This window comes from Pantherophis guttatus, chromosome 1 (genome assembly GCF_059756535.1).
Source record: "Pantherophis guttatus breed Tessera chromosome 1, ASM5975653v1, whole genome shotgun sequence".
NCBI classification, from domain to species: Eukaryota; Metazoa; Chordata; class Lepidosauria; order Squamata; family Colubridae; genus Pantherophis; species Pantherophis guttatus.
This window is the reverse complement of record NC_142063.1, coordinates 59,353,058-59,376,500: the sequence shown is the minus strand read 5'-3', so window position 1 is coordinate 59,376,500 and position 23,443 is coordinate 59,353,058. Positions and strand designations below refer to the sequence as shown.

General features: G+C 39.1%; 1 protein-coding gene across 19 annotated transcripts in view; it reads left to right on the top strand.

Moving 5' to 3' along the window:
- Window positions 1-6,685: 6,685 nt before the first annotated feature.
- Window positions 6,686-23,443, top strand: part of NPAS3 (neuronal PAS domain protein 3) — a 741,221-nt gene continuing 724,463 nt past the window's right edge. For 9 of the 19 annotated variants that reach the window (XM_087874897.1, XM_087874884.1, XM_087874894.1 and 6 more), the window contains exon 1: window positions 9,762-11,458. In XM_087874897.1, the coding sequence (XP_087731023.1) occupies window positions 11,409-11,458 (50 nt within the window). In that variant the 5' untranslated portion in view covers window positions 9,762-11,408. Of the gene's footprint in view, window positions 7,640-9,761; window positions 11,459-23,443 lie in introns of those variants that run through there. The other 10 variants (XM_034417996.3, XM_034417993.3, XM_034417994.3 and 7 more) reach the window with 5 other exon arrangements.

The window sequence follows — 23,443 nt, the reverse complement described above, 5'->3', positions numbered from 1 at the left end:
GGTTTGTGTGCATCACCACATCTCTTTTCCCACCTCACCATTCAGCTCTATTTGAGCATAAGATCAAATAATCTTCAAATACAAAATAATACCCAATATTCTTTCTTTACAGATCTACTTTCGTTTTATTATATTTTTTGCATTTCACCATGGATGCTCCAATTCCTACACCAATATCCTTTTATTTCAGTCAATGTTTTGTATCTCAACAACTGGAGTTGTTGAGTAGATCACAAAGGGCTTCATCAATTTTTTTTCAAGTATTATGATGTCATCTGACCATATATAGTATGTAATGTAAGAGTCCAAAAAAAGAAGATGGAGACTTTTAAACTTGAGGCTTAACAATAAAAGCAGAATACTTATCTTGCTGTTGTGATCCATTGTGATTTCTCTAATTTTCTCCTTCTATATGAATTACTGCAAATGTAAATGTAGGTCTGGTAAAAAACAAGACAACGGTACATATTTTCAAGGAAAAAAGAGATAGAAAGTGATCAATTCTCATCCCTTGGATTGCTTCCATTTTGAAGAGGAAGTTGTAATCCACAATGCCTAAGCAGCCTGAAGCTGGACCTGGAGTATTTAAACAAAATCCCTCTTCTCCAAAGTAGGATTTGGCTATGCCTAGTTAGGGACTGTTCTTTTGTGCACTGGAAGCTATGTTTCATATTTGAACAATTAAATAATTAATAAAGTTAATATCAGATTGTAAATATGTGGCAAGGAATCTAAGGATCTCCAGATGTTATTGAACTAAACCTCCCAGAAGAGACAACCAGCATGAATAATGAGAGATGCTAGGAGATATTTTCCAGAAAATTTGATGCTCCTATTTAAAATAAATGTATTTCAGCTTACAATCAATCTTGAAAATGCTGTGAAAATAGGCAGAGTAGTATCCCTGGTTATTACATGTATCTTTAAGCTCCGCTTCCTATATCAGCCCTATATTCATGCCAGTCTTGTACACCATTCTAAGAAAAAGGAAGGGAACTTTTAAAAAGTCTTTAATCATTCCTCCAGCCATTTATTGACCTACTCTCTAAAGGCCATATACCCTTCTTGATCTGCATACAAAATTTCTATTGATATCTTTGGAAGAGCAATGGGCATATGGAAGATAGCATGAGAACTGGGCCATGTAAACAGGCCAATTAGGGAGAAAATAAACCTGCTTAAAGTATCAAGAAATGCCTCTATCTAACATTGGTTATTAAACATGGAGTTTGAGTAGTATTTGGGCTGCAGAAAAAGAAAAAAAAACTGTTCAGTCAGCTGTGCCATATTTTCTGTGAAGACTTTACATTCAACACTCAAACAATTGGTGTCCCTGTGGTATAAACAGGATAGATAATGAATATAAGTGGGATAGAAAATTAATCCTACTTGTGAGAAAAGAGACAGTCATAATTCACTTAGGCTTCTCAGCTCTTACGTTATGAGGTCTTCAGCTAACTCATGGGATCCATTCCACATCCCACAGATGCTCATTATGAATTCTTTTTATGTGCAACATGTGGGGACTAACTAGTTTCATATCTCTTGGTATTAGCTGCAGTCCAAAGCATTTTGCATTAAAGTAGAATGCAAACACAGATGCTATTTTATACAAAGGATTTCAACACAAACAGTTTTATCATTGAGTTTATGTACCCTGATTTGGTTTAGAACAAAAACGCTGGAGCAAAGAGAGAGAGAGAGAGAGAGAGAGAGAGAGAGAGAGAGAGAGAGAGAGAGAGAGATTATTGATTTTTTGTTACTGAGCTGCATATTGGTATTGCTTTTCAGCTGGAGGCAACCATAAACACTATGCCTTTGAATATGGTGAAATTGTTCCTTAGCCTCTTTGAAATACTTTAGAAATGTTAATTTTAGGATCTCAACTTCATGGGAAACATTTCCTTGAGTTTTCACTGAGAAAAACAGTCTTTTTCTTGAGCCATCATTCTCAAAATTGATTTTCCTTACTTATAGGCACAGGGAGTTGCCTATGAAGTACCTGATTCTCAATTCATTTCCCAGTTATATAGGCTTGTTAGAAATAGGCTTGTTTCAAAATAGTTAATGGCCTATGAGCCTTTCTACATTTATATGTTCAGTCACTTAGACCAAATACTCCTTGATCTAATAATAGGGGACATTAGATAGGACTACAGTATCTGAACTTTTAAAACTCTATATTATCTGAAGATGACAGAAACAAGATTGGTTTTTTGGTACCTCTTTGCTGTCATCTCGTAGTTGCCCATAATTTTGCAAACCACATCTGGTTAGTACAGGTAGTTTTTGCTTACCAACTGTAATTGGGATCAGGAACCCCATTACTAAGTGATGTAGTTGTAAGATACAATGTCATGTGGCCATGCTGACTTAAAGCAGCAATTCTGGCATTCATAGACACAATAATCTGTGATGCCATGACTATACATTTGTAACCTTCTGCCAGCTTCCAACAACCAAGGTCAATGGTGAAACCAGCAGGAAGTTGAAGTGATGATCAGGTGACTGTAGGATGCTGCACCACTACAGTGGAGCTGAATGAATCGATATTAAACAAAGACTACCTGTAGAATGCATTTTATTGGAGAATTTGCATCCAGAGGCCAACAGTGCAGCTCTTTATTTTTGCCATTTGTATTTTTTTTTTCATTTCAGTGAATCTTAATTCATTGGAATGAAACATATCCTATCAGAATTGTTAAAAGTCCAACATTACAAAAATGCTTCTAATATAGCTTGGAAATTCTGGTAACTATCATTCCTATCACCCATCTCCTCCCACTTATGACTGTATGGCTGTAACTTGTTGCTATATCCTTACGATTTATATTGATTGTTTCCTAATATGATTTGATTGCTTATTTATACCCTATGACTATCATTAAGAGTTGTACCTTATGATTCTTAACTAATGTATCTTTTCTTTTTATGCATATGCACCAAAGACAAATTCCTTGTGTGTCCAATTACACTTGGCCAATAAATAATTCTAATTCTTCTAATTCAAAAAGTTTGATCACATTTTTTAACATTTCTTTTTTGCCTCTTTTGTTATATAAAAAAAAAGCTACTTCAAAACGCAGGCAAACAATACATATCAAATACCACAAATCAGATGTAGGTTTATCCTTCCCATGTTACACAATAATTGTTTAGGCGTTCTTCATCCATGAAAATATCCCTGGCACTTGATATAAACGTAGGAACCCATCATCTAATAATTGTTTTAAAGCAAGCCTATACTGCATACTACCTGTAGGCTGAATGAGTTCTGCCAAGCAACTTTGTGCAACTCATAAGTGTTTTTTCCCCCAAAACTCAACAAATCCACTATTGACAAATACTGTAGTCTCCATGAAGGATTTGCTACGTCCACCCGAGAAGATGTACTACCAAGTGCCTCCAAACCTCACCAATACTGCTAGCTCACTAGCCACAACTGGTTGGCATGCTGGCTATTTTTGTTGTGGCCCGCCAACGGACAGCAGAACTGGCAGCAGATTTGGACAATGAGAAGGTTGGGGAGGAATGTGGGCCAGTCCTGGAGTCTGGGGAAGGCTCGGATGAGGGCTCTGCGTCGGAGGCAGAGAGGAGTCCAGGGCCATCTGGTAGTTATGTGCTGCCTCCGGAGCCTCCGAAATCTGACATCAGCGAGGCAGAAGAACAGTGTGAAGCCTGTTCCCAGTGTGAACATGCGCAGAGTTGCCAAAAGGCAAGAACAATTAAGAAAAAAAAAGGGTGACTAGGGAGTAAAGCTTGGAGATGATTGGCCCCTCCCATAAGACATAAAAGAGCAAACGGACGTGAGCCTTTGCAGGAAGCAATTAGTTCATATAGTCAATTCAGGCTCTGAGAAGTCCATTTGACTCTGTGCTCCATTTGGTCTTGCAAAATGAATTGACAACTAGGACTCTGGCAGCGTTTCAAGGGAGATAAAGGTGAGTGCTTATAAACATTACCCTGTGTCAACTCGAGCAGACATCTGTTGGAATCTTCACAGACTGTCTGTGAATCATTACGGGCTGTGAATGACCATAATTCACAGCCGTCTCAATAAAAGAGATTTTTGGGACTAAGATTGTGATTTATGCTTTCTCAGGAAGCCTAGGTCATAACAATTTCTTTGTGGCCTATGACTGTTTTTAAGGTGGCCTCTTTCCCCTTATGATTTGCACAGGACTGGTCTCAAATTATGTTCACATTCCTAATCAATACAGGATCTGCCCACACCATCTAGCTCCTGCATGTGAAAAGCTAGATGATTGTATTAAACCTTTATTAAACTCTTAAGCATTTCCAAAGAATCTAAGATACACCAAATACTATTTGAGTTGTATTACACTTATTTTAAGGGTTATTCTTTACAACCTCTCAACATATATTTCACATTGTTTCCAAAACTAATTTTTCTACTCATGTCTCCATGCAGTTGACAAACTGCAAGTTGCTTCTGGAGAAATGAAAAAAAGGCAAAACAAAACAAAACTGACCTGGGTAAATTTGTGGAACCATGATAACCTGGGAATTAAACTTGAGCAAAACATACCAATAAAGAATTGGCTTTGCATGTCTTAAGGACCAGAATTATAGGTTTCACTTTTAATTATTTTGATATGACAACTCCAGATGTAAAACTTGTACATTTTCATTGTGGTCCTCTTTCCTCAGTCAAAACATTACATGAAAAACTAAAAAATGATCTTTTTCTTGCAAATTATTAGGCATGACCACACTAATTAGGATTTTCCATTCACAAGTGGAAACCATTCCGTGAAATTTGAAGTTCCTCTAAGTTTTGTAAGAGGCTGACTTGTATGAATGTCACACAACTTGTCTCTAATAAAAGATCCTTTTCCTTTTATTATTGGGGGGTGGAGAAACATACCAATGCAACTTTTGCTATTAACCAATTTACTTTGCCTCCTTTGAAAGAAAATATTAATCTTGAGAGGTCCCTGCTGTCTCTGAGCTTGGTTGTCTTCTTGCAGACATTTTATTACCCAAACTAGGTAACCCAATCAGTGCACTGCTGATGTTACCTAGTTTCCGAAATGAAACTGCAAGAAAACAACCAAACTTAGAGCACACCAAGGACCCCTCGTTTCAACCCTGAGCCACAAATATTCTCTATCCATATTCATCTTATTTTAGTATTGAACCTTCTTTTGGATAATGCTCTTTCTATATATAGACTCCATGGATGCTGTTCAATTCCACTTCTCTCCATATCTCCCACATGAATTTTCTACTCCAACAGATCATCACTAAAGCCTTTTCCCAATTTGGGTTTCGTTTACATTACAAACATGAGGTTTGTAAATTATTTTTAATGCTTGCTCAATAATATAATGCTGTATGATGTAGAAGTGTGTATGTGATAACAAATGCTCCTGAAATATGCAATTTTGACAGGACAGAGTAAAGGAAGACAGAGAAGTGCACCATCCTGCCATAATTTTGATGTGCAACTCTGTTATAAACAAAAGCTACCACTATGGATAATTATGTCTTCTTCTTGTCTTTGGAATTTGTACCTGGATTGATCCTGGCATCAGTCTTTCCCAGTGAGCCCCCCAGAATACACTGAACTTGGTGAGATTCTGGCAAATTATATTGGGCAATATTCTGTGAAATGCCTTAAAAACGCTTTAGATGTGCTCAGGAAAAAAATACCTATTTTCCACATCCAACTGGTGCGGACCGTATGTTAATAATTCCCACAAGTACTCTTTTTACAGATGCATCCTGACAATTATACAGACTAGCAGGCAAAACGAATATTAACCGGGAACAAAGCAGTTTATAATTTATTTATTTTTTTTACTGTGGGCTTCGCACCAATGTAAAGGGAAGGGAAGGGGAAACGGGACACCAGGAGAAGAGAGAGAGAGAGAGAGAGAGAAAAGGAAGTGGGACCGCAGTGCCTCTGGTTAACAACAGGGGCGTCTTCTCCATGGCTTTGCCTGAGCAGAGACCTTCCCTTTGACATCCGTCCGTTTGTAGTGAAGGGAAGCACTTGTGGTGTGGGAACGGGAAGGCATAAAGCGGGAAGCTCCTACCTCGGCACATTCCAGCTCGGGTACCCCACCGCTTGCCGAGTCCTGCTCGCAACACTCACAAAGTCCTACATCGCTGGCACACCAAGCGGCTTGCAAGCCCCTTCCCCCATTTCCCCGTTATTTGCAGAGGGCAGCTAGAAAGGATGAGAGAATAGGAATGTAAATTTGCACGCCGTCCTGCGCACAAAGAAACGGCAGCCCCTAACCTCGCAAAGTACTTGGCAATACCCACAATCCCTACACGTGGAAGAGATTCCCTGCTGTTAATGTATCGCTTAACTTCCCGTGCCTGTAAAATGACAACAAAGTCCCACCTGAAAGAGCCAACTTAAGGAACGCCGGTGCAACCAGCTCCCCCAGAACCTTAGTTAAACAGCGTGCGTGCTCGCTCGCTGGCTCGCGGTTGCACACCGAGCTGCCTCCCCGCGTTATTGTGTTTGTTCCCGCTTCATATAATGCATTTGCAACCGCTTTCTTGCACTGCACTCAACGGTTTAATCGATTTGTTAGAGCAGCGAGGGAGAGCTGTGCGTGCAGCCAGCCAGCCAGCCGCGCGCGCAGACACCCTACCTTCCAAGTTTGAGTAGCAGTAACCGCGCCGCACACTAGGAGGGCAGGCGAGTCACTTCCCTCTGGAAGAGAACGAGCCCCACCGCGGCACAAAGCGGCGTTTTTTCTTCTGGGTGCAAACCGGTGCTTCAGAAAAAAAAGGGAAGACAGAGAAAAGAATACAAGAAAGGGAAAAGCGGGGGAGGGAGACAGAAGGGGAAGGAAAGCTAGTTCTCAAGAACTTGTCCTGTAACACGCCGCCTCCTCTCCATCTCTTTTTTTTCCCTTTGGGAACCGGGAATTCTCTCCCCCCCTCCCCATACACACACACTTCTCTCCCTTCTTCCCCCCACCCACCTCGGCAGTTTATTGTGGCCCACTAAGCTGCGGTCAGCAGTGTTTCTGAGAAACCGAGAAGTCCTCCCGGACTCCGCGTGGTTGGGGCGGAGTAGAAGGTGGGGGGGGGGGGAGGAGGCAACATTTGCTGCCCATCATTTTCACAGCCGCGTTAAAGTAATTGCGGCCCCCTCACCGTCCCTTCGCCCCTCGGATTCCGGGTTTAGGCTACCCAGAGAATTCCCCCTTCCTGATTTTGCCTCCTTTTTCGCAGCCTTCCAGTTCCGCGCTTCTCTTCAAATCCTGGCGCGTTGTATGTTTGCAAATTGGTAAAATACCTTCTCTGTTCCCTCGCTTCACTTTAAGTCCCCCCCCCCTCAACTCAATCTCAGCCCAGCCGCTCACATCAAAGCGCTGTGCCTCCCTCCCAGTGGCCGCTGTTCACTAATGGGATTGCAGTGTGGCTGGCTCTGCTGCTGCAGCCGCCGGAGGGAGAGGAGCTGCTGTACCTCTTCGCCGACACTCGCTGGGTGCTGAGCCGCGGGAATGATCCGGATCTTCCCGGATTTCAGCGTGCAGGTGACTGCAGCTGCGGCCGGGGGAGTACCAGCCGGCCCGGGCGTGGGGAGAGCCAGTACCGCAGCTAACGGGAATCCGCAAAACGTCCAGGGCATTACTTCCTACCAACAACGGTGAGTACATAAGCTAGAGAGGTGTGTTGATATTTTCGACTAATTTCACTTGCCTTTTATGTCCGTTTGCGCGTTATGTGTTCATCTTTTTTAAAAAAAACAAAAACAACCCCCCCAAATCTCAATGTCGAATGCTTTGGGAAATGCAACTCTTTATCCAAAAGGGTGTTTTAAAAGCCGCGATCACACATGTTAGAGCTGCTTGATCTTGGAAACAACAATAGGGAAGGGAAAAGTAAGATAGCCTCCTGCTCAAAGGCAGATTATCTTTTTTTTCTCTGCTGCAAAGTTTGGGGTCCTGTCTGTTTCTCCTTCCTAAGTAGGAATTTCTCAATGTCAGCGGCTTGTGCAAACCCCACAGCATGGCAGCTAAGAGGTATAATTGATCACGCTATTGTGATTGATGATTTATTTTCAATTGAGCACGATAGAGTTTTCACTTGGCACTTCACCCTTGCAGTTACACATTTGTATTACCAGGGTATTAGCATGTCACCTGTTACTACAGGGAAATCTAGCAGGAAATTCTAAGTGACTTAACACTTTGGGAGTATTCATCAGAAATGCATTTTAATGCAAATACCGGAGTCTTGGCAGCCAGCTTCTTTAAATTACAGTTTTATACATACTTCTTCCCAAACAAGTCCCTTTGAATTTAACTGCTTTTGAACAAATACTATAGATATATATTAGGAAGGATCTAACATTAAGTTAGTCAAGTCATAGTGTCCAAGATTTTCTTTGCTTTTTAAAATTTACTTTCCCTATCATTACTTTGCAGAAGAGTTCCAGCACCAACATTGTATACAATTAATTGGCATTTTGTTTTTCCAAAAGTAAGAATATTTTTTTTTTGTTTTTCATTTGATTCTGCTTCACAACATGTCATTTTTCTTCTTTTCTTTTTTTTCATGTTCTACAATTTCCTCCAGACAGGTTATGTGAAACAAAATATATGTAAGCATAAACTAGTACTTACACAAAAATAAACCAATACTTTCAAATTTAAAATTTCACTAGACAAGAAACTTTTGGAAACCACATTTTTCTTTACTTAATCCAGTCAGGCTGCAACTATATTTGCTTGAATGAGAAAGCTGTCCGGATAAAAATTTGGTGCCCAGGACATGGTTTGGTTTAGCAAACTCTTCAAGCAATGTATGTATAATCCTTTGCTTTATGTGCTTTTGAGATAGCGTGAGAATCATGAAGTTATTTCAGGAGACAGCAGAGGACTCTTAAAGCCGATGAAGGTTTGGAATTGAAGACCAGTGCTATTTTAAATAAACATACAGACTCTTTCTAAGGAGGTACAATGGATATAAAGAATAAAGTTAGTGAAAAGCTCTCTATTCTCTGTTTTGGGACTATCTGTTGTAAAAGGTTTCTTAAATTACTAGGATGGTTAGTTGTCACCTTATTCTTTCCAGATAATTTGGGTAGGAGAGCAGAAAGAAGGAAAGTCAAGGCTCAAGTGGTAAAACTTTTACAAAAATAAGAAAAGAGCTCTCAGATTTTATCCTGTATAGAAAAAAGTACAGTTCTCAGGTTTTAGTATTTTAATTAGGATATACAAAATTGGAGAAATAAGTATATATTTGATAAATTGGCAATATAAAGAGGATTATTAAATATAATACCCTCTTACCTGTAGCTATTTATCCCAATAAAGACAACACATATGGTTACTGTTGTGAGAATGAGCTTCATTTTACACAGTGGATCCTATTGCCAGCTTAACTGAAACATAATTGCAAGTTTAGTTTCTTAGTATACTGTCTCTTACAATCAATATATGCCATATTTTTCTTATTTTTAAGAAGCATAGAAAACCGTGTTTCCCCAAAACGGTGGGCACTTAAGAGCAAGGCATTTTCTTCTTAATCCATTAAACAAACACCTCTTCCATGTTTTGCCATACAAAAGTTAAGCAGAAGGATTTTGCTAGTCCTTCACTCAGTAGATAAACCAGATGACACCTGTTAAACTTCATTGTTTTGAGCATGTGGAGAAAACAGAGCTTTACAGCCCTGTCTCCAGACAGCATTGATGGAATTTCCCTGGATAAAAACTCGGGACTTCCTATTTTATAAGAATTGCTTCTTTTCATTTGAGTGTAGATCCTTACAACTGATTCATTTTTTGCGTGCTAAATCAGAAGGCAGTTCTTAGAAGCAAAGAGGTTGCTGTAAGGTTCTGCATTGAAGCTTCTTAGGTCGGCTGTATCTGCTCTTCGGAGCCCTGAGGGACTTAAGGCAGGTCAAATTATCTGCCTCCAGTGGCAGAGATCATATTTTTGGGGTCACTGACTGCGCCCTCCAGCTAAACTTTCCGCATTTGCAAAGTCCTTATGCAGCTATTCGCATACCTACGCACGCGTGCATCTGTTGCATTCCGCTTAACTTTTTATCAAAATTCCGCTTCAGCACCTTACTTACTCCCTCCAGCCCTTGAAGCGATTGAGCAAATTTAGTGATAGGGAGCAACTTTTAAGATGAACCGACTCATATTCTTAGGAAAACGTTTGAAATTTGATCTTTTTTTTAAAAAAAATCGGGTTTTCCCCGTGTCATCCTGAAGAGCCACTCTTCCCGCCCCCACCTGTTATATCAGAAATTTCTTCATTAACTTATGATCCGGTATAGTGGGAGTCTATAAGAACAAAATGAACTTTCTCCAACAGGGTGAGCTATCGATATGCCAGAAGAAATACGGTAGCAATACGTCCCGATGATAGAATTCTACACCCATTTTTGCGCAGTCACACGTCCACTCAGTTGTATACGGTAGTTGGACGAAGGACAAGAGTCAGACGCATGTGCAGCTCGTGTAGCTGAAGGATGTCGCTCTTCCATAGAGACACATAGGTTGTGTACATAAAGACATGCACGTATGCTAATAGACGCACAGGCGCTCAAATCTGTGCCCCGATTGTGTATGTACAAACACACAAAACTAACACCACTTAGAAAAAAAACACGTTCTCCAATTTTGTCTTTTATCCCACGTGCATTCGGGTCTTCCCCGAATACACGCTGGCTTTTGCTGGGAATTTCCCCCAGCAGCAACCGTGTGCTTGCGGCTTCCTAGTCTGCCTCCCTCCCTCTCTGTCTCCCTCTTCCTCTGCTGGCTCTGCTACTCCAGAGAAGGAAAGTATGCGAAACTGCAACTGAGTGGCGTTGTTGCGCCGGCAGCGGAGGCTTTCCTGTCCCTTTGCACACCAGAGCCAGAGCGCCGGAGCTGGGGAAGCAGCTGGAAAATGCTCGCGAACACTTCCACGGCAGCCGAGCCTGAACAACAGAGACTTCTGACTTCCTTGCTTATGGCTTGGCCTCGCGCTTAAAGCCAGTCCCACGGGCTCCCTCTCCGTGTGCCTAGTCACACCTGCCGGGCGATGCCAATGGCCGGGCTGCCCACCGGGGCTGCGCGCTTTCTCACTCAGCTGCGGCCGGCCACTCGTCGCCGGGCTTGGTATGTCTTCGGAGGCAGCGGAGCCTAGGCTCTCTCCGCTCCTCGGCTTATGGACGGCTGCGGTCAGAGCAGCAGCAGCGGCAGCAGCGCCTAGCTAAGCGAAGCAACCTGCGGCAGGACTGCTGCGCCGGGGAGCGGGAGCCCGCAATGCATTGGCCTCACTACTTTTCCTCCTCCTGCCTGTCTAAGCAGGGCCGCCGCCGCCGCTGCCGCCGCTAGACACAACACCACACAGCAACACAAGGAGGGGGAAAAGTAAGGGAGAGAGGAAAGGGAAAAAAAAAAAAAGCCCAGGAAGATGGCGCCCACCAAGCCAAGCTTTCAGCAGGATCCTTCGAGGCGAGAACGGTAACACTTTCTCTCTATTGAACCCGAGGCAGCAGTGCCTTCCTGGGTCTGGGACGCCGCCGTCACTACTGCCGCCGCCGCTCGCCACCTTGGGTCTGGTTTGCTTGGCTTCCATGTCCGGGAAAGGGAAAAGCGGAGGGAGGGGTGGCCACGGACCCGCTCGCGCTGCTGGGTCTCGGGAGTTTCTCGTGGTGCATGCACGTTTCGCGGCGGCGGCGACTACTGCTGTTGCTACTGCTGCTGCCGGATCCACAACACTTGCTAGGCTCGCCCCTTAGCAGCAGCAGCAGCATCAGGAGGGAGCCTGTGCCTCCCCACATCGGAGGAGTCGTCGGTGTCTGGCTGAGCGCACGGGTGGGGAGGGGGGGAGGGAGGGGGTGGGGCGGAATTCCCGGGAGGCAACTTTTCGGCTGGATGGGTCTCGACAAATGGGGGAGGGAGGACCCACGGCAGGTTGGAACGGAGCAAAAGGGGGCGGGGGAGCGCGTGAGAGGAAAACAGCGTTTAACCAGGCCCGGCGTTGCTTAGTGGAGAGAGTGGCTGGGCTCGTGCAGCTAGGCCGAAAGAAGGGAGAGGAGCTTGCTGGGACTCCACTCAAACTGCTGGCGCAAGTTTTAGTTCAAGCTCAGCAACAACTCTCCGGCCTCGCGTGTATAACCCACCCTCCCTTTCTCTCTCCCCCCCCCAGTCCCCTTTTGGAATCGTCCGGGTTTAACCCTGAACTTACTTATTGCCCGGGAGAAGCTTAGTCATAAGAAAGAGTTTGCTGTGAAAGGAAGTAGGGCCGGTGGGCTCGTTATAAGGTTTCTTGCTTTCGTCTTCCCCTCCCGCCATCCGATATACTTTTTATTGTTGTTCCCGTTCGGTTCTAGAGTTGGTGAGATGCTTGCAGCTGTCGCGTTAGGCAAACTTGAAGTGCATCTTTAGAGAAGGATGCTACCTGGAACCCTTGAGGAAGAGACAAATGGTAGCCTGGCCCATTGAAAGTAACGGAAACCTCTGGAGGAGCCACTGGAAACAATGGAAGTGTGAAGGAATAGCAGTTTGAGCTGTGAAAAAGCTTTTAAAAAACACATGTGGGTTTCCTTATCAAGGCAGTTGAACTTTCTTGCAGTATAATGTCAATTAATTTGAGATAGGATTTGCCAGGGCTTAATACCTATGGCACCTGATCTAAGCATGTGCAAAGTACTTTATGGATAATTATACTCAATCCTTCTAGAAGTGGAGTTAGGAATCAGGAAGTCTTCTGCCTTAGAGCCTTTGATCCAGATAGGATTGAATATCCTCCGGAGGTCTCCCATCCCAAAGTGGATGGCTAATAAGGAGAATGGGATCAAACTTGTAGGACATAATAGGAAACAATTGGTGATGGCATATAGATTGCATGGAGATTAAGGAACATGATAGCTGGACTGGAACACCATTGTAAAGAAGGCTAACAAGTTGCATACTTTAAAAAGTTCACCTGATGTTTACCAAATGAGGCTCAATTTCATATGGGGAAAGATCAGTATGCATACAGTGTTTGTCATCCCTTGTGCTCACTTTTAGCATAGCTAATTCTGTTGAATAACTCAGAATTGATGCACATGCTACTTAAGATACAAAACTTCCTATTTTAAAATCTATTTTTAAAAAACATATAACATGTCCACACATTACAAGGCTGATAGATTAGGAAAAAGTACTGTAGCTTTTAAATACTTAAGAGAGTGCAACAACCAGCTTTTAGCAGCATCTCGAAGGAAGGAAGGGAGTGAATTTAAATTTGCGTGAGCCTGCAAGAGAATCCTTATCTGCATGGGTAATCTATAGCAACAGAGCTGGTATTTTGGATTTGAGGTGATTCAGTTTTCCATAAGGTATCTCAATCCAAATACCTCTATTTCACTTTTGTTCATCCTGTACTTATTGCTTCATTGATGGTATAAACTGTTGCATTTCACAACTCCCAGTAACATTTGCACAGTCAGGTTGGAAATATTGGCAATATTTATAGAGTTTAGGAATTAGGTTTATTTAAAGTCACTTTATTACTCCTTTCCTATGAACTTTCAGTGTCTTCCAGTGACTGAAAAGCGTATGTACATTACCATTCATTATAGAGGAGTGCTGTTATCCTGTATGTAAAGCTATACATCTCAAAGGGAAAGAAAGCTAATACTGTACATAACTGCTGGTATACAGTGTCTGTCTTTACCTTACCACAGCTCCAAACCAGAGAGTTGTATATTCTTTATGAGCCTAGTACTATATTAGTAATAAGTATGTTTGCTGGGACAGCTTCAGTAATCTCTGCAGCAGAGGCATATTTGTGTGCCATTTTGGGAATTTTTCTGAGATAGGAATCTTGAAGATAGAATTAATTTCTAGGGGAAACTTCATAGCCTGTGCATGAGTGCTTTCTTTATCACCTGTCTCCATTTGGCATTCGAAGAAGGTAAATCAAAGTGTGCAATTTGTTATTCTGCTTCACTTGAGAGCTGTACTAAATAACACTTGGTCTGAAATTCTGATTGAAGTTGTAGGAGGATATACTGTATTTAATTTAATGCCCTTTAATAACATATTCTTGTTCAGCTCTGATGCTGTCATCTTAAAGGTTGGATCAGAGTAGTTTTATCCTGTGTAGGGAGTGGAATGAGTAATAATTTCAACGGGTAGTGGTGGGGGTAACTTTAATTCATGAAAGACCAATAACCCAAGCTTGCCCTGGTGTCCAAATTGTTTTATGCCCCGAGGCCTAAGTTATTGTCACTGCTTATTGTGCTCCAACTAGTTTATGTTGAAATTATACATGAATTATTTCAGTGGCTTGAATAAGACATGGTATGTCAAACTGTTGCTGCTTCATAGTGCTTTGAAGAATATAATTATATTTCAATAGATTAAATGATCAATATTTTCTTAATGTACACTTTATATTTTAGTACCGTATTAATTAAAACTACTCTCGGCTTGTTTTTTAAATCTGCAAATTGTAATAGGGATTAAGGCAACAATTTTGTGCACGCTTTTTGAATTGAAATGACAGATTTACATGTGAGCAAACATGTATGAGTGATGCACATCTTATTGAAATAAATTATATTCTTCAGATAATAAAACTAGCATGCAGCGCTTGCTTAAAAGACAGGAAGATTTTTAATATTCTTATGATTTAGTTATTATACATTAATAGTATAATGGTTGAATAGAAGTCAAATATATTAAACTTTTATAAATACTAACAGACTGTAGTTGGTAAGGTAGTCTTTAAAACTTTGATGTTTAGTAGCTGTAGTTAATATTCAAACTATTATTTTGGGGGAGAAAAAACCGATGGGCTTGACTTTAATGTATTTTTCATGTTAAAATACATTGTGTTAACAAACAGTTTTGAATGTTACACAGTTTTCTGGTTATATTTTAGGAACTGAATCTTATACACAATCACCTGGAAGTAATCACCATTGAATTCAGTGGGGCTCATTTTTAGTAGATATGCATAGGAATGTGCTTTAAATAGACACAAATGTAATGCATAAGATACGTCTGTAGTGATTTGTAAAGCCTATTGCTGTGCTTCTGTTGTAAAGTAAGTGGAACAAAGCTCTGTTCATTTTTTGGTATTTCTTTCTACAGTATATGCTTAAACACAGCAATGATAAATGATGATATGCATTGTCTAACACTTGCTTTTATATAAATAGCTCCAGAAGATTGCTTAAATGATAATCGAAAATATGAAATAGGGTGGCCTTCATATCACAAGGCCAAGGGTCTACAAATGGAAAAACTGAAATAATGAAATATTTCCAAGGCAACAGACTGTCAACAAGAACAGTAATGCATGGGCATATCATAGAGGTACCAGAGAGGATATTACATCTTATAGCTGTGAAGCTAGGAGTTATAATGACCTTTATTAAACAGAGCCTCCCCATTACCACAATATTTCTGATTCCTGATTTATGGATTAGTAGTAGCAGTAATATTAATAGCTTGAAATATTATCCCTCCGTATTTGATTTGTTGTATTGTAGGCTAATGAAATATCTTGTTTGATGTTCATATCAGAGTATTAAGTATGTTTCAACAAGTAATGAACTAAGTATGTTTTAATGTTTTGTTCTGTAGTTTTCAACCACATGCATGTTTTGCTTAATATATATCGTAACCAGCATCTCACCTGTTGTGAGTACAATACTGCATATAACACATTAGATCCAACACTTAAGCTGTTGCATTGCATCCTGCATGAAATAATGAACAAGCCAATATATTTTGGACTTTCCTATGAGAGTGTTATCACAATACTTCTGTTGCACTTAATGCTTCACTTCATTAAGCTATATAATTAAATCTACTTAAATACTGTTATTGTGATGCTGGTTTGTTATTTTCTGTTCATTTATATTTGAGTACAATATATTATCAATATCTTACTAAAAGTGCAGAGTATTAATACTATGAATAATATTTTAAATTAGTGGCTTTAAATAGGAAAGGCATTTTTGAAATATTTGAAATTTTCACAAATTTTATAAAGGTGCTTGGCAATAATCTTGGTAAGACCCAGTATTTGTTTAAATGCTTTGGTTGAATATTTTATAAGAGATCCTATGAAGTGTTTGAACAAGCTCAGTCTTAAAATACAAGCTTTCTTTTTATAAATCATTCTTTAGCATGTTTACTTGTAGATAGTCTTCAGCTAATTAATTGGGGTATATCAGACACTAGAACTTAATGTTTTAGGTTTCTCTAGAAAAATCTCAGTTTGAGGGGGGTAGGATTTTTTAAAAAAATAATTTTATATTAACTTTTTCTGTGATTGCCTTCCAACTTTGTGTAAAAGAATTTGTAGCTATTTTGCTTTGTCATAAATTCCTCTTAGAGATACTGAGTATCTTGTAAATCGTGATACAGTAGTCACAATGTATTATAATGCCATATTTGCAGGAGTAAGGATTAATAAAGAATATATATGAAAATTGTTGCCGATTACTAAAATTACTTTTTCTGTATAAAAGCCATATGCCACCTTTTTGTTTTTGGTAGTTCTTGCCTTCTATCAACTACCTATAGAACAAACTATCTCCTGTGTCCTTTATTTTAACATGGTTTAGAACTGAGGTATTCATTAATAATTTAAGGTATGCTTGTGTATTATGCTGAAGGATATGCCAGCAGTAGTATTATCTTTACAATTGATATACATTTCCTGGGAAAATAAATAGCAATTTTACTGTTCTTATTTAGTAAAAACAGCATTAGTTAATTATGCACATTAAATAGGATCAAGCTAACATATGCTATATTTTTCAAAAGGTTGATTTTAAAATTCTTATTTATTGACCCAATTGAATATATATATATATATATATATATATATATATATATATATATATATATATGTGTGTGTGTGTGTGTGTGTGTGTGTGTGTGTGTGTGTGTGTGTGTGTGTCTTTTTCTTTTTCGTAGGCTTTTATGTGCATATTCTTTCTAGCCAGGTTTTACCTACGTAAACTAAGTTGTTTTTCAGCTCACACAACCAGAGCTGAAAAACAACTTAGTTTACGTAGGTAAAACCTGGCTAGAAAGAATATGCATATATATATATATGTATATGTATGTATGTATGTATGTGTATATATATATATATATATATATATATATATATATATATATATATATATATATATATATATATTTGCTTTAATTTGGATGTTAGAAAAATATAAAGAATTCCCTTAATTTAAAGGGTCTTTGAGCATCTTAATTATGTTATGTAACAAAGGTCACGCTGATCTCATTTTTATATAGAATCTCATTTATATGATACTGAATCAGTTATTTTCCTTAACGCAACTAATGATTAGCAATGCCCTGAGGTCTTTCAGAACTAATTCAGAATACTTCTGATTTCTTCCCCTTCAAACATGGTGTTGCATAATCGGAATTAAGTATATTGACCTTCCTCAAATCATTAAATGTTTGCAGTGTATCCCAGATTAACTGAACTCTGTAGTGAAGAAAAGGCTCATACTATACTGTTCTGTCACAGGTTCTGACATGAAAGAGTGGTTGGGTAAGAATTGATAATTGTCTGTGAATTTTTTTCATCTTTCTTTTATCAGTTAAGTCTCATGGTCTGTTTTCATCAAATGGACAGTTTGGCATCAATTTGTGCCTTACCGGATGAATTTGGCTTTAACAACAAAACACAGTTTAATGTTATAGGAATAAGTATGGTTGCTTCTCTCTTTTCCAAAGTGTCTATGACAAGACTTCTATTCTTATCCCATTGCAATCTTCATATCTGAATCTCACTCAGTTTTGATTAGTATTAACTATATTTCAGAAAAAAACCACTTCCAATTATGGTTTAATTTGTTTTCTTAATATTAGCTGTAGCTTATTCAGGTTCAGATGCAGTATGTCATTGTAACTTGCTTGAAACAGAAGCAAATTCTTCTTCTCTTCATGGCATGGTAGATGAGAGATGAGAAAGTACTTGAGGTCTGAATGTGTACACAGCATGTTAAAATTGAAGTTTGGACTCATATGTGAACAGCTATCTTAGTCAAGAAGTAATCTCTGGGTATGACCCATCTGACCTTTGTAAATTCATTTGTTTTTGTTTTAAAATAATGCATCTATATAATCATTTAGTTATCTGAATTGTACACAAAATGATTTTGTTACAGTGATTTAACAAGATAATGTTGTATAGTAATATACCTGTGCAGTTTTGGTTGTCTTTTTGCTGGGAGTGGGGAGCGTTAGTTACTTAATAAAACAAAGGGGATCTAATTTTATGCCTCTGACCATAAATAGTTAATATTTCTTGATTAATACTAATTTTCATATGAAGAAGCAGTGAATAGGATTATTTTGGGAGAACAATCATCAAAGCTATTTTTTTCATTTATTGGTTTATTCTCTTAACACAACTTTTAACTTGGGCATTTCCAATGTTAAGGAGATTGATGAAAGGTAATACAGATGGGAAAATTATGGTAATTCAAACCATTGGGAGATATTTCAGCCTCCTGGTTCTATTGCTGTCCTATAAATGGACATGCTTGAACAAAGGAATGGCTAATTCCAGATGGTCTGAGTGTTTTGATTTTTTTTTCTCTGTATCCAAGTATATAATTGCTGGATGAGGATAACACTTTATCCACAGAAGCTTGTGCTACATCAAACTTCCTTGTTTGGGCTGAATTCTGGATGCTGAGCGTATATTTGTGTGGATTCCAAAACATGAAATGATTCCAAATTCTTGGCATATATAATTTAAAGAATTTAACATTAATTGACACGTTTCTACGCACTCATACATGCATACACACACACACACACACACACACACACACACAGAGAGAGAGAGAGAGAGCGAGAGAGCGAGAGAGAGAGAGAGAGAGAGAGAGAGAGACACACACACACACACACGCCCACAAACCCACACTGGGAGACTTAAAAAATAACACCATAATGAAATACAAAAGAAGCAACATATAGCATGTAGTAAAAGACAATGGCACATGCAATATGTAGCATGAAGTAAACCCCAAAAAACACCACCACTAAAAAGGAGATCCCTCTCCCCACACAATCAACTTAGCTTCAAGCCCAGGGGCAGGGAGGGGAAAACAGGATAGCAAGCTGAGAACGCTGAAGACAGATATCTGGGTGGGAAAACTCTTCTACAGAGCAGTTGCAATGGAAGGCTTATTCCAGGATAAATTACGGGTAAACCTCAATTTATACAGTTGAGCCCAACATTTTTGTTGCTAAGTGAGACATTTGTTAAGTGAAATTTGCTCCGTTTTACAACCTTTCTTGCCATAGTTGCAGGGGTGAAATCCGGTAGGTTCTGACAGGTTCTGGAGAATCGGTAGCAGAAATTTTGAGAACTGGCAGCAGAAATTTTGAGTAGTTTGGAGATACCACCTCTCACTGGTCCCAGAGTGTGGTGGGAATGGAGATTTTGCAATATCCTTCCCCCATGAGTAGGTTGGGAATGGAGATTTTGCAGTATCCTTCCCCTGGAGTGGGGTGGGAATTGACATTTTGCAATATCCTTCCCTTGCCACGCCCACCAAACCACACCACGCCCACCAAGCCACGCCCACAGAACTGGTAGTAAAAAATTTTGGATTTCACCACTGCATAGTTGTTAAGTGAATCTGGCTTTCCCCTTGGCTTTGCTTGTCCGAAGATCACAAAAGTTGATCACATGACCCTGGGACACTGTAGCCATCATAAATATGAGTGAGTTGCCAAGTGTCTAAATTTTGATTACGTGACCATGGGGATGCTGTGTAAGTGTGAAAAACTTACGTCATAAGTCACTTTTTTCAGTGTAATTTCAAATAGTCGCTAAATGAACTGTTGTATGTCAAGGATTACCTGTTTATAAATTAATAATTTACATTTTATGGAAGTAGATTAAAAGGTTTGTGAAAAATTACAATATCAGTAACAATTTTACTGGTTGTATGCTGCACAAAATCAAGATTTTGATTTTTACTGAGAAAAATTAACCTTGAGTTAAACTAGACTTCTGTTAAGTATCTAAAAGCAACCAGTAGTTTTTGTGGAAATAATATGACAGTGAGTTGCCATTGGCTACTTCCTTTTATATTATTTCATATATCATATTATTTCCTTGTTGAAATTCTATTATTCTATTAAATATTCTATTAAATATCTAAGTACTAATTCAGCCAAATTGTAATTAGTTCTTGCATCCAGGTTTGTTTGGCCAGATGTGGTATTGCAGCTCATAGGTTCCCTGAAATGCAGGTTGAGAAGCACCGATATGGATCAGTGTGGAAGAAAGTATCAGTGATTTCAGGAAAGTGCCATGACACTCTAGGATTTACCAGATTTGACCTACAGCTGAAAAAAAACCTCTACTTTTTAACATAGTAAAGGAAAGCAGTTTGGGTTTCAGGCAGTATTTTATTACAACATCTTAGTTAAACAAGGTAATTTTTTTTTTTAAAAAAAACACCCCTCCACCCCATTGTACTGACAAGTGGCAAAGAAGCAGAAATAAATTCATACAGGTAATCTTTGACTAATGACTGTAATTGTTCTGGAGTTGTGATTGTAAATTGCATCACGGCACCAGATTTGAAGTTACTACTGGTTTTTAGGACAGCTAAGTTTAGGACAGTTAAGTTAATACAGCAGTTGTTAAGTTAAAGGCAAACTATGAAGCCATGAATGGGCATGGTGGAAGCAAGGATGGTTTGCAAAGATAGAAGGATACAGCAAAGTTTAGTGAATGGAGTTGGTATTTTCTAGATTTAACTATATTTCTTATCCTTGCATTTCATTTCTTTGATTTCTGTGTCAGGGTAATGGTTTAAGAGCTGACCAGCTGCTACAATGATGCACTGATGTAATGATGGGAATGAGTCAGCAAGGTTTTTGGCTGTTATCCCTTTAAGAGCCTGTATAATAAGAGGAGACCCTTTTAGGGTCTCTCTCTCTCTCTCTCTCTCTCTCTCTCTCTCTCTCTCTCTCTCTCTCTCTCTCTCTCTCTCTCTCTCTCTCTATATATATATATATATATATATATATATATATATTCTTTTGTAGATAAAACCACTATTTATTACAAACATCTGTTTGCTGTTATTGCTCCTGGGGTGTCTCACGTACTAATGCTGTACACACTCTGACATACTGTGTTTAACTCTTGTAGTTCTGCATAATATTGCTTACCTTGAAGAAATCATGATCTTTATGAATAAATGCAGATTAAAGTCATTATGTATAGAGGGGTACAACTGTTGCACTTGAAATTATTTTTATATCTCCTTCTATACAACCTTGGCAGGTGCTTTTATAAAATCTGTAGTACAGCTATTCAGCCTTCAGGAACACAACAAGAGGTGTATGAGAGGGGGATATAGAACAAAGAACCCAATCCAACAGGAATGTACTGTATGTCCTCCTTTTTGATGGTCACAATTGATTGCAGTTCTGTGTTTATAAAGAGGCAGGTTTCACTGCTGAAATCAAAACATTAAAACATTGCTGGCCTTTGGCCATAATAAAGAATTTATTCAGTCATTCGATATATTAGCTAGAGCTGAAAATACATAGTAGGAAAAGTTGATGCAGAAGTAAATTGTGTTTCTGTATTGTATTAGTTATTTTCTTTTCCAAAATGAAAAAAAGAATTGTAATATCAAGATATCCATTTTTCAACAAACAGAATTTCCCTACTGTTACCTGGGTAATGTCCATTTCTTTAGGAAATGATAGTATTCCATTATGTTGCTTTAGTGCCTGTGGCGACTAGAATAGTCTCTTTATTAATCAAATGACAATAGTCTCTAGTTTAGAATCATATGGCTGGAAGGGATCTTGTAGGTCTTCTAGTCCCAAACAGGAGTCCTTATACTGCCCAAAGGAGTACTTATACCATCCTAGATGAATAGTTGTCCAATCTTTTCTTGAAAACCTCTAGCAGTGGAGCACCCACAATTCTGGGAGGCAAAACAAGGCCCTCTTCCCTGTGATAGCCCTTCAAGTACAGGTAGCCCTTGACTTACAACAGTTTGTTTAATGATCATTCGAAGTTACAATGACATTAAAAAAAATGACTTATGACCATTTTTCACGCTTATGACTTGCAGCATCCCCATAGTCACATGATTTACATTTGGATGCTGGACAACTGGTTCATATTTATGACGGTTCCTGGGGTAATTTTGCAACCTTCTGACAAGCAAAGACAATGGGGAAACCATCTTCACTTAACAACTGTTACTAATTTGACAACTTCAATGATTCACTTAACAAATGTGGCAAGAAAAGTCATAAAGTGGGTTAAAACTCACGTAACATAATTTATCACTTAACATAAATTTTGGGCTCAATTGTGGTCGTAAGTTGAGGACTACCTTTATTGGAAAACTGCTGTTATGTCTCCCCTGAGCCTTCTCTTAATTAGGCTAAACCTATCTACAGTATTTTTGGGAGTATAAGACGCACCTTTCCCCCCCCAAAAAAAGAGGGTGAAAATCTGGGTATATCTTATACTTCGAATGTAGTCCTGCCCAGCTTCTCAAACGGAGGTTTCAGAGGCTGAAAAAAGCATCAGAAACGAAGCTTCAGAAAAGAAAGCCCCCAAATAGAGCTTCAGAGGCTTTTTTTCTGAAGCTCTGTTTTGGAGGCTTTCAGAGGCAGGAAAAAAAGTTTTTTTCTGAAACAGAGTTTCAGAAGTTTCAGAGGCAGGAAAAAAAGCAAAGAAAAAGCAAGGCACAGAGCTCACAACAAAGGAACCTGTTGCTAAAATTCACCTCCCGGGTATTCTGAGAGGCTGATCCACCTGCCAATCAGCTTTTTTCTTATTTTTCTCCCCGAAAACTAAGGTGCGTTTTATACTCTGGTGCGTCTTATACTCCGAAAAATACGGTAGCCCCTTAGCCATTTGCCATATGATTTAAAGTACACTTCTTAGCAAAAATAGGCCTCTTAATAAGTATAGAGTCTTAATTTCAGTGATGAGGAGAGTCTCATTTCCTACCAAGATCTGCAGAAGATTTGTTCTAGAAATTCTTGTTTGTTTGAAAATATTTGCTGATTTTATCATATTTGTGCCTATTTTAGATAAGTTGTTTATTTTTCTCTGATCTTAGATTTAATAAATTTGTAATTTGTTTCGGCAAATTACACAGAGACTTGAGAAATGTATGAAATGAAATATAACTTCCCAGTAATACAGTACAGTACAGTAATTTGCAGTTGACTTATGGGTAAACCGCTTTTATATAACTTAGAGGACTCCACTCTCTCTTTAGTGACTGTGCTTTGTTATAACAACTTGGTCATTAAGCAACATAGTTGTTAAGTGAATACATGACAGAAAAACACTGCAAAGATCACTGGTTGCTGCCATTTCATTCAGATAAAATCCTCTTGTATAGTGTCTTGTACCTAACAGTTACTTTTCTTTTATTTTGCTTCCTCGCA